Consider the following 12310-nt stretch of genomic DNA (forward strand, 5'->3'; position numbering starts at 1 on the left):
GCAGAGTAGCTGAGAAGGTGAAATCCCAATGGGGTAATCTGAGTTGCTGATAATATTCTAATTCTTAGTGATTATGCACTAAGGATTTGTGTACTTTCTGAATATATTAATATTAATTTAAAAAAATTAAGCCTGGTACAGTGGTGCACACCTGTAATCCCACAGCAGCTGGGGAGGCTGCGGCAGGAAGATCGCAAGTTCAAAGCCAGCCTCAGCAAAAGCAAGGTGCTAAACAACTCAGTGAGACCCTGTCTCTAAATAAAAAACACAGTAGGGCTGGGGATGTGGTTCTGGGGTTGAGTGCTCCTGAGTTCAATCCGCATTACCAAAAAGAAAAAACTAAATAAACAGTACACAATAGATAAAGGTAATTTTTATTTGTTAATTAAAATAAATATGCTAATTTTTTTAAAAAACCTACACGCTTTATTTACCAGCAACAAAAAAAAATGACAAAATGAAACAAGAGTATTACTAAAATAAAACAAAAACAAAGGAGAAAAATAAGCTTCAGCTGTAAGATTTTTTTTAATACTTTTAGTTATAGATGGCACAATACCTTTTTAAAATTTATTTATATTTATGTGATGCTGAGGATCATACCTAGTGCCTCACATTTGCTAGGCACCACTAAGCCACAACCCTAGCCCTTAGCTGTAAGATTTTTTTGAAAATTATATTGCATATAACCAATAGAGGTTTAATGTCCAAACATATTCAGCAAGAAGAAGAAAAAAAGAAAAAAAAAAAACTCCCACATTTCTCAAGAGCAGAAGATGTGACTTCTGGCTAGTCACAGAAAAATAAATTACTAGGACCAGAGACTGGAAGTATGTAGCCACAATCCAAGGAATATGTAAGAAGCAAGCTAGAAAAGGCAAGAGAATCCTTCTCTGCTACTCTCTTCAGAGGGAGCTGTGCCCTGCTGACATGTTTACTCTGCTCTCTGGCTTCCAGCAATTTTAGAGAATAAATTTCTGTTGTTTGAAGACACCAATTTTTCACAAGTCCTAGAACTAAAATGATACCCTAAGATTTCATTTCTACATCTACTCCTTATGAGAACTGGGTCTGCATTCAAAAAGAACCAAAACACTCCTTTTATAACAACTATTTTGTAACCCTATCTACACACATAACAAAAAAATAAATACATGTAAATGCTAGGGCAGGACCAAGTTGAAATGTATATTTGTTATCTACATAAAATCCATGTGAAATTGAGTTTCAAATAGGGGATATAAATGACACATACTGGCAACTCAAACAAGCAGGACAAACACTGGTGCTGTATTTTACAAAAAAAAAAAAAAATAGTTTTAACAGAGTTTCAAATAAAGCAAAGTACAAAACTTCCTCAATTTACATGGCAATTTCTGAAAAATTTTACTATATTTTAAAACTCTTCTTTAAAAAATTTAAATGATTAGTTATACCTAAAAAATTGGATTATTATATTATCCATCTCTAATAATTAAAAACATTTTCTCATCTACATACAGTATCCCCTCCATTTGTGTTTTCGATTTCTGTGGTTACAGTTATCCCTGTTTAATCCAGTCCAAAAAGATTAAATGGAAAATTCCAGAAATGAACAATGCATAGTTTTTAAATTATTGCCATTCTGAGTAGCATAATGAAATATCATGCTGTCATGACCCATCCAACCTGGGATATGATTCATTCCTTTGTCTACAGTATCCATGCTGTATACACTATCAACCAATTAGTCACTTAGTAGCCATCTTGGTTATCAAATTGAAACAAAGAGTGCTTGTGTTCCAGCAACTTTTATTTTACTTAATAATGACTCCAGCAATTCAAATATGCCAAAGAAAAGCCATAATGTAATTTCTTTAAATGAAAAGGTAAAAGTTCCTGACTCAATAAGAAAAAAATTGTCTGCTAAGGTTGCTAATATCCATGGTAAGAATAAATCTTTTATCTGTAAAACTGTGAAGAAGGAAAAAGAAATTTGTTCTAGTTTTGTAGTTGCAGTTCAAACTGCAAAAACTCCAGACACAGTCCATGATAAGGGTTTAGTTAAGATTGAAAAGACATTTGATTATAGGGTTTGGTACTATCTGCAATTTCAGGCATCCAATGGGGGTCTTAGAACATATCTTCTGCCAATAAGGGGAGACTACTGTATTAAGAGGGAAACCAAGTCATGCATAATACAATACAATTAATACTAATAGGACTTCCCAAGCACTGTACAAACAATGGGTGTCAATAAATGTCTAAAATGCTCCCAACAGCACATATACACCCTTGAGAACAACCAATATGGACACTAGGAGATACTTACAAATACACTCACTGGAACATTGTAAAATAAAAAAGGGGAAATTACTGGTATTTAAAGCCAATCAATAGAAACAGGTACAGAGATGCATGCCTAGAATCCCAGCAATTTGGGAGACTGAGGAGGGTTGCAAGTTAGAGACCAGCCTTGGCACTTAGCAAGATCCTGTCTCAAACTTTAAAAAAGTTGAAAAGGTCTGGGGATGTATCTTAGTGGCATAGCACCCCTGGATTCAATCCCCAGTACCACATATATACATACACACACACACACACACACACACACACACACACTATCTATCTATCATAGGAGAACAAAAATGAACTAGATCTGCAAAAATCAATGCTGACAAATCCCAAAAATAACAAAGTAGAAAAAGCCAGGTGCCTACAGTAAGAAACTGTTGGTGGAAAATTTTTAAACAAACAAAACAATAGGAATGATAGTATATAGACACACAAATATGTAGTAAAAGTACAATAGCCTGAATGAAGAACAAAATGCTCCAACTTCAGAATATTTGGTTATACCCTAACTCTAGGAAGGGAGAAAGGAAAATGGGGTCAGAAAGAGGTATAAAAGAAGCCTCAATTATATCTGTGAATTTTATTTCTTAAAAACAAAAATGTGCACCGAACATAAAATGCATCATTGTTAAATGCGGGTAAGCCATAGTGTTCAGTATTTATATTTTTTATGTAAATCCTAAGTATTTTATAATTTAAAAAGTTTCTAAATCTACATTCCAGGAAAATTTGTCACCAACTATATAGCATGACTGTGATTGAGACACTACTGCACAGTATCCTGAGTAAGGATCATAAAGATGAACAAGTGTTCAGAAGAGCAGTGACGGAAGAGGACCCCTGTCTATTTGCCTCAATGCTATCATTAATTTGAGTTAGATAATGTGGGAAGGAAGGAAGGAAGGAAGGAAGGAATGAATTATTTAACTCCAAACTGACACTCATATACAGCATAGAAAATGGAATGGTTTCACTGCCTCAGCATTGGCATTGAGCTTTACTTCCATTTATCCCTTCTATTTTCCCAAATAATCTCAGAGAAACTGATACCCTAAATAAAAGGAGCAACAAGGTAAAGAGAGAAAGCAGCAAAAAAGTACTTCTTCCAATGAAAGATAATATATTTCAAATATTAAAAATATTTATTGAAAAAAATGTTAAGTGTTGGGTGTTAGGTTGGTGGCAGCGACTTGGTGGCGACTTAGTGGCAACTTAGAACAAAGCAGCCCTGGCTGCTTTGAACATCAATCAGATGCCTGTGGGCAGAAACGCCTGTCAATCAGCCAGATCTCCTGACTAACGCCTGTCAATCAGCAGGACCCCCTGGCCACTCCTGGAGTTCAGCCAACTCCCCTGACCAACTCCAAGGGGGCAAGGGACCCTAGAGACACCTTTTCCTCAAGCCCTTCCCTTCCTGCTGTAAGCCCCATAAAAGTCCAGTCCGGTCAAGCTTTCAGGAGGTTTCTCCTCAGATCCTTCCCCTGTCCCCTCTGTGGGTCTGATCTAGTTCCGCCCAGGAGTGATATCTCAATAAAGCCTGTTCAGCGGCCCTTTTAAATCTGCCTCTTTGGTCGCTGCCTGCCCAGCCTGATCTGACATTGGGAAATATAGTTCTTTTGATGCTCTTAAAAAACAAATTACTTGGCATATCTTATTATTCTCTAAAGATTCATTGAGAAAAGTCACACTTTTCTCCCAGCAACATATTTTCCCTCAAGTCAGGTGGTTCTGTTCAGCAACACAAAATGTTGCATAATACATCCAAACCTTTCATATTTACTGCTCTCATATTAGATATTATAACACATATTACAATATGAGATTACTACTAATGTAAGATAACATCAACAGCAAGAAAACACGTAAGGGAGAAAGGTTAGTGGAGTGCTACACTTGCAACAGACAAGAAGAAACAGAACAATTAACTTCCCAATTTATAGGAAATGGGAAAAAGTTGTATTTAACCACAAAAGAAAAAAAAATCAGGCACTAACACAATATGAGATATTCTATATCTGAGCCTTGTCTCTTCAAAAGATAATGTCCATAAAAAGATTTTTACAAGAATGAATGCTCAGAGTAGCTTTATCCATGACAATTGCAACCTGGAAACAACTCAAATACAATGGATAGCATCAAACTAAAAAGCTTCTTCACAACAAAGGAAGCAATCAACTGAGTAAAGAGACAACCTCTGGAATGGAAAAAGTATTTCCAAATCCTATATCTGATGAAGAGTCCATTCCAAAGCACACATGGATCAAAAGAACTCAATAGCAAGAACACAAAAACCTGATTTAAAAATGGGTAAAGGGCCTGAATAGACATTTCTCAAAAGAAAGACATACAAATGGCCAACAGGCATATTAAAAGGTGCTCCCATCTCTAATCAAAGAAATGCAAATCAAAACCACACTAAGATATCACCTCACAGTTAGAATGGCTATTATCAAAAAGACAAAAGATAGCAATGAAGAACAAAATGCTTATGGCAAAGAGTGTGGAGAAAAGGAAACCCTTGCATTGGGTTGGTGGAAATATAAATTAGTATAGCCATTACAAAAAACCATATGGGGCTTCTTCAAATAATTAAAAATAGAACTACCATATGATCTTGCAAACCTACTTCTCTCTATGTATCCAAAGGAAATCAAATTATTTCCTTTGAAAGGAAGAGTGTAGAAAAGGTATCTGCATGCCCAAATTTATTGCTGCGTTATTTCCAATAGTCAAGATGCAGAATCAGCCTAATTTTCCACCAGTGGATGAATGGATTTTTTTAAATGTGGCATATATTTTTTGCCTGACACACTGTTGAACCTTTAAAAAAAAGGAGATCCTGTCATTTGCAACAATATGCATAAATCTAAAGGACTAAATAATTGTATGCTAAATAAAATAAGCCAGGTACAGAAAAACAATCAGTGCATTATTTCATTTATACACAGAATTTAAAAACATTCAAACTCATAAGAGCAGAGTGTAGAATGGTGGTTGTCAGGGCCTGGTAAGTAGTATAGGAAATGAGGAGATGTTGGGGTGCAAAGTTTCTGTTAAGGTAAATAAGCTCTGAAGATATATTGTATATTTCATAACATAGGATTATAGTTAACAATAATGGATTATATACTTTAAAAATCCAAAGAAAATAGATCTTAAGATCTATTTAAGATGACATACAAAAAAAGTATGTGAGACGATGGGTATTCTAATTATTTTTAATCATTTCACAACATATGTATCCGTGAAAACATCATTTTGTACACTGAATATGTCCATTTTTATTTGTCCATTAAAAAAGAATGAGTTAATGTACACATTCAAGAGAATACAATTCAGAGGAACAAATCACAGATACACATAACATAGTTGAACCTCAAAACCATGCTGGGCAGATACAAAATACTGAAAACTACACACTTCAACTACTAAGTTCAAGAACTGGCAAACTAATCTAGAGTAAAAGAAATCAGAATAGTAGTTCTTTTTTCATGTGGCTTGAGAGGAGCATGAGGGAATTTTGTGGTGTGATGGAAGGGTTCTAAATCTCAAATGCATGAATATATCTAAATTCACTGTAAATAAAAAGAGAAACATCATGGAAAAGGAAAAAAATAGAACTGCTCTGTATTAAAATGATTAATAAAGACCTAACACATTGTCAAATTCACATGTAAGCTTTGGATCTTAGTTTGAAAAAATTCACTATAAAGTTATTCTTTTGACAATACAGAAAACCTGAACATGGATTAGATATTAGGAAATTATCATTAATTGTCATTTGTGTGATAATATTGCAGTATCTAAGAGTGGAGCATCATGATGACAACAATTTGCTTTGAAATTTTCAGCAAGAAATATTTTATTTTTATGCATATATACAGTGAAATCAAATAAATGTATATAGGTCATGGGATACAAGTTATTCATTGAATGATTCTTCCAACTCCAGGTCTGAAAATTTTCACTTAAAAACTTGGGAGAAAGATCAATTTTCATAGATATAGGGTGATCTCCAAGATATATTAAATGAAGACAAAAAAATCAACATAAAGAATAGTTTATGTAATATACTGCCTATTATCTAAGAATAGAAGGAAAGTTAAGAAAAGGGGGAGTATGTGTATATCTGTTTATACTACAAACAATGAAAGTGGTTACCTTTTATCAGATATGAGACAGAGAGACTGGAAATAAAACTTCCCTCAGTATATCATTTTATAGTTCTGACCTTTTTGTCATGTAAATATAAAAAATAAATTGAAAAAGAAAAACTGTAATCATAAAGATGTTTAAAATATCTCTAGTCATATGATTCCTCTATACAATAAAAGTCAAATTAATCAAACTTGTTTAATTTACATGATTGCTAATAGTTTTTTGCTCCTTCTGAGAATCAGCAATATTTAAAAGGCTTCTACTGGAAAGAAATTGTTGCAGATCTGCCCCTAAAATAGTTGTGCAACCCTGCATAAGCAATTTAGCCTTGATTTTCTCACCTGTAAAAGGGACTACATGCAAAGACTTCTTAGAACTATAAAATTCTGTAGCTCAAATGTTTATTTTTTAAAATAAGAATATTTTCACTTACATAGTTTTCTTTAGCTTTGATGAATAACAAAGCTCCAATATACATTATTTATTTTCTGTGGTACAACTAATACAGAGAAGTCAAAATAGTGAGATAAAATATATTTTTTCTGACACCTTCGGGCAATAGTCAGTTGCAGCAGAGTACTTCCTCTTAGCAAGTTTGTATTGGCAATTGAGTGAAGTGGCAGCTAGCCTGTCAGACAGCTGTATGCCCAGGCTGCTAAATCCATTGGTTACAAAGTGGGGAAGAAGCAGCCAATAACAAAATCTATTGAGTTTTACTAACTGCCCAGAACAAGAGGTTTAAGAAGCTTCATGTATTCTGCTGCTAAACTACTTACTTTACAAAAAATAAATAATCAGCTGAAGATGCAAACATATAATGCTAATGATAGTTTCAGAGTAAACCTGCTGCAAGCTTGAACAGAAAACAAAAGCCCCAGAAATTTCCTTCCTATTTTGCCCCACCCAAGCTTCTTTTTTAAAGACCAAACAAAAGATCTAAAACAGTTCTGTGACTTTTCTGCAGCTTTAAGATCCCTGCAGCAGCAACCTCATTCAAAGTGAAGAAGGATATGGAAGAAAGAGAGGCATCTTGAAGCTCAGGTTAAGTGAAGAAAAAACTGCCTGTAGGGCATGCAGGAAGGAACTGCAGATGGGCCCCTGGGGCAGCACCCAGGGAAGTGGTGGTGAATATTTAAGTAAGAAGGAGAAGAAATGGAATTTGTTCCAAACTGTTTAAAGGTCGGTATCTACAGAACTAGAGAGGGGAGTGAAGGGCTCTTGGGAGGATTTCCTCTAGAAAAAATAGGTTTGAGCTTTGTCTAAAGAGGAAAATTAGAAGGTTCTCTAGCAAATGCAAGGGAAGGAATTTAAAAAACCCTTGGAAGGTTCTGCAGCTATCAAATTGGATGAAGTTTTCTCATACATGGAGGCTGTCTGCCTCAGCTGGATTGCCACAGGAGGCTGGGGAAAAGGTACTTTTCAGTAAGTCTGGAGATGACTGGGTGGTGGCATTGCAAGTTTGGAGAATGAGGAGTTCCCTTCTAAAAGCTAAAGAGACTTTTGTGAAACAATTGGGAGGATGAGAAGGGATTCCTCGCAAAGTTGGGAGTCTGGAGACTCCAGAGGCCTGAACTAATTTCTGAGGAGTTGGGTTTCTCGGGTGTGGCCCCAGGAGGAGACAGCAAGGCACTTTGTGTAACAATGCCGCATTTCGCTTATTGGACGTGGGGAATCCGCCCTATGACTGAGAATAAAGGCCCCCGTCGTCACTAACGGGAAGCCTGGAACCCTGTCTAAAAGGGTGTGCCTGCAGCAATTTGGGAGGAAATGCCACACGCACCCCAGGCCCGGGACAAGGGACAGTAATACTTTCTCACTAAGCGAATAGGAGAAGCAGAGAAGCGTTTGAAAAGAACACCACCGCTCCCAACTCACTGAAAGTTGGAGGAAAGTGAGGAACTCCGGAGAGTTTGGAAATGATTTGAAAGCAACCCAACTGGAAGCTGAGATAAAACAAGAAAAACTGAGGTGGGCGTCAAGGCCTCGGCGTTGTCGGGAGTGGGAGGGTGTTAAGACTTCGAGGTGGTGGAGGGCCGAGGTGACGTGGGGGTACTGCTCCCCAGCGATGAACCAACCGGAGGGTGAGGGAGACTTTGAGGGATTCCGGGCTCTCGGAGGTGATGGGAGGGAGGCAAATGTGAGTCAGCTGCTGCGGGGGTTGAGGGGGTTCCACCGTACTCACTGAGCGGATCTCCAGCGCCAGGGCGCATTGCAGCGCCTTTACCTTCGGCATCTGCCCGGGATCGGGCGGCGGGGAGGGACCCCGGCCACGGGCCCGAATGAGGCGGGGAGACGCGGGGCGGGACGGGGACGGGGAGGAGACGAGGTGACGGCGGCGGTGGCAGCTGTGGCCCCCAGGCCGGGGCCCGCGGTCCAGCCTGGGTCCCGCCCGAGTAGCAGCAGAGCGCGGGGCGCGGACTCGTTGTCATGGCAGCTGGGAGGGTGGGGCCGGAAGAGAAGCCAGACGGGAACGCGCGAGGACAAGCGGCAGGGGCGGGGCTTAGCGAAAGCCGGAGGGGCGTGGCCAAGAGGAGGCGGGGCTTCCGAAGGGGCGGGGGGCGGGGCCGGGCGTTCTTCTGTGACGTCAAGCGGTGCGCTCACAGGCAGCGAAAAGAGAGAACAGCTGTACCCTGGGGCAGTGCAGAGGTCAGGGAGTTGGCCTCAGAAGCCCCGAGTTCCAACCTGGTGATGGCAACTTGAGCTAGTGGTGACCCTTGTGGCCTCAGTTTCCCCTACTGTAAAATAATAATCATTAGTCCTCCTACTTGGATCTCAGGGTACAGTTTACAAAGCCAGCGTGAAGAAACTGAGGATTCGAGATCTGCCCAAGCCAAAGCAGAACTGAGATTGAAACCTGGGGACTCTCAAGTAAAACCCCAGTTGCCTTTCTGAGAAGAGGGACTTGAATCATCATGATCTTCTTCTTGGTCTCCCATTTTCTGATTCTTTGTTACTTCAATTCACTTTTTTTTTTTTCCTCAGAGTTTTCTAACTCACCAGTATATCATATCTCAGTGCATACTGCTTAAATTGAGGAGATAACAATACATCCACTTGGGAAGGGTTTTGCCACAGTGTATCAAAGATTTAAAAAAAAACAAAAAACTAGAGAATGTCTAATCCAATCATGTTAAAAATAATTTTCATTGCAAATTAAGTTATACATACAGGCTTGTATTAAAAATGTTAATGAAAGCAGCAATACCTGTGCGACTAGCACCCATTAAGAAATATAACATTAACTGTGCTTAACAATGCTCTGAAAGGAAGCTCTTCCTCTAATTTGGTTAAAATAATTCAACCCTTTAAAAATGCCCTAACAGTGTATTGTCTTCCTTGCCCTGGAAATAACCACTACATTGACTTTTGTTACAATATTTCGCGTGCTTTCAAGTATGAACTTCCAAATAAGATACATTCAATGTGTTCTGTTATTGACCTTATTTAAATGGAATTAATACTGTGTCTCTTCTATTCATCCAATGTTGATGCTGTGTGGCTGAAGTTTGTTCCATTTTGGGGTAATACTCTGATTTAGAAATATGTAATAATTTATCTTTTCTGCTTTTGATGGTCATTTGTACTGTTTCCACTTTTAGCAATTAACAATGTCATTATGAACATTCCAGTACATGTCTGTTGCACTGTGTGCTGGAGTAGGAGTAGATTGACTGGATATTAGGTTCTGCACATGTGGGACTTTATAGGTAATGCTACATCATTTTCCATGCTAGTATCAATTTATGTTTCTGCCAGAAATATATGAGTTCTTACTTTTCTATTCCCCTGCCAATGTTTATGTTGTTTGGTGCCGCAGTCTGGCTGGGCACAAAATCACGAGCCACTTAAGCAGGAACAAAGTTTATTTTTTGAAACTGCCGCCAATGTCCGCTACCGCCCGGGGAGATTTTTTCCACTCACGCGGCCTCCTCCCGGACCCGCCGAGAGAGCTCCTCCCCCGGAACTCCCTCCTACTGTACTTCCCCAACCAATGGGAACTCTCCAGGAGTCCCGTAGCTGGCCTAGGTGAACAGCAGGAGTCCAATATCCATATGAATGCAAATCTTAACATAATCATATCATCTCAATGGCTAGCTGGCGTCACCTTTCGACCAAAAATGCCATGCATCATATACTTGGCTCTTAGCAGTTTGGGTTTTTAATTTTTGTATGTTTGAATATGTGTAATATAGGTTTCTCATTGTGATTTTATTTGGTATCTCTGATTACTATTGAGGTTGAGCACCTTTGCTTGGTTTCATTAGCATTTTCATTTTCTCTTTATGAACTGCTTAGTAGTTTTCTAAACCATTTTTTCAATAAATTCTATTTTTTTAATTTTTTATTATTTATTTTTTAGTTTTCGGCGGACACAACATCTTTTGTTTGTATGTGGTGCTGAGGATCGAACCCGGGCGGCACGCATGCCAGGCAAGCTTGCTACAGCTTGAGCCACATCCCCATCCCTAATAAATTCTATTTTTTTGACAGCAGTTCTTTATGTTTAGATAATAATTCTTCATCTATCTTATATGTTGCAAATATCCTTCCTTTTTTGTGCTTGATCTTTTCATTTTACCTATAATATGTGAAGAACAGAAGAGAAATTGTTAAGTCATTGAATATGAGTGTTCTCAGTTTGACCAAATAATTCTAAATTTCTGTCCATAGTACTATAGCAGTGTACCCTACTCCCATCAATGTTTTGAGGGCTAGTATGGCCCCACGTTCTTCCCAACCTCAGCATGATTAAACTTTTTTGTTTCCCCAGATATTAACTACAGTCTCACTATTGATTTTTCTCAGATTACTGATGAGTCTGAGCACATCTTTATATGCTTATAAGATTTTCTGCTTTCTTTACTATAAATTGTCTGTTCATGTCCTTTGTCCATCTTTCCACTGGGATTTTTGTCTTTCTTACAGGAGTTCTGTATATTCTAAATATTAATTACTAAACTAATCCAGTTTTCTATATTGCATATATTTTCTTCCTTTTTCATCTATTTATAAACATTGTTCAATGTGTACTTAATTAATAGAAATACATGACTTCAATATAAATTAATCAATCTTTTTGTCTTATATTTTTTCTGACATTTTAAAAAGTTTTCTCCATTCCTAGGTAACAAATATATTTCCCATATTTTTTTCTATTAGCATTATTGTTTTACCTTTCAAATTTTGATAGTCTATCAAGATTGTAAGTGATATGAAATAATAATTCACCAGTTTCTCCCCCAACCCAGTTAGATTTTCCAGCAGTATCTATTAAACATTCCAGGCCTCCCCCTCATTGGTGTGTAATGCCACCTTTATCATACATTAGTTACCCAAAGTTTCATCTTGAGGCTTTCTATTCTCTTCCAGTGTTCTATTTGTCTATTCTTGCAACAGTACCACACTGCTTTTTTACTGTGTCTTCCTGATGCCATATTTGGCACGTTTACTTGTTTATGACATAGCCTTAGCCATGATCCTTCATTGCTTCTTTTTATTTTAGAATAATTGTTATCATGTTCCTTACACAGTCCTATTGGAATTGATAGTGAAACATACAGATTACTTCAAGTAGTTAACGTCTTTGTAATACTCATCATCCCATCCAAGAGCATGCAATGTGTCTTCATTTATCAGATAATGTTCTACATTCTTTACTAGGTTTTTCAAGTTTTTTCCATTGGAATCTTATTTAATTTCTAGATATTTAATTATAATTTTTCTTTATACTATCAAGGATAGCTTCTCATGTTTTCCTTATGTTTACTAGTCTGTTTTTGAAACTGTGCAGAAATTTTATCTTTATGGGTTGACCTGG

General features: G+C 37.5%; 1 protein-coding gene and 1 long non-coding RNA gene across 3 annotated transcripts in view; one reads left to right on the forward strand and one right to left on the reverse strand.

Moving 5' to 3' along the window:
* Positions 1-8931, reverse strand: part of Spata6 (spermatogenesis associated 6) — a 116927-nt gene extending 107996 nt beyond the window's left edge. The window contains exon 1 of one of the 2 annotated variants that reach the window (XM_027945016.3): positions 8675-8931. In XM_027945016.3, coding sequence (XP_027800817.2) covers positions 8675-8725 — 51 coding nt within the window. In that variant the 5' untranslated portion in view covers positions 8726-8931. The remainder of the gene's footprint in view (positions 1-8674) is intronic. The other variant, XM_027945015.2, reaches the window with a different exon arrangement.
* On the forward strand, positions 7229-11270 carry LOC139707250 (uncharacterized). Its single transcript, XR_011708831.1, has 2 exons — positions 7229-8460; positions 10853-11270. It is a non-coding gene; the product is annotated as an uncharacterized lncRNA (long non-coding RNA).
* The last annotated feature ends 1040 nt before the right edge of the window (positions 11271-12310 follow it).

Source organism: Marmota flaviventris, chromosome 10, assembly GCF_047511675.1.
Source record: "Marmota flaviventris isolate mMarFla1 chromosome 10, mMarFla1.hap1, whole genome shotgun sequence".
Lineage (NCBI taxonomy): Eukaryota > Metazoa > Chordata > Mammalia > Rodentia > Sciuridae > Marmota > Marmota flaviventris.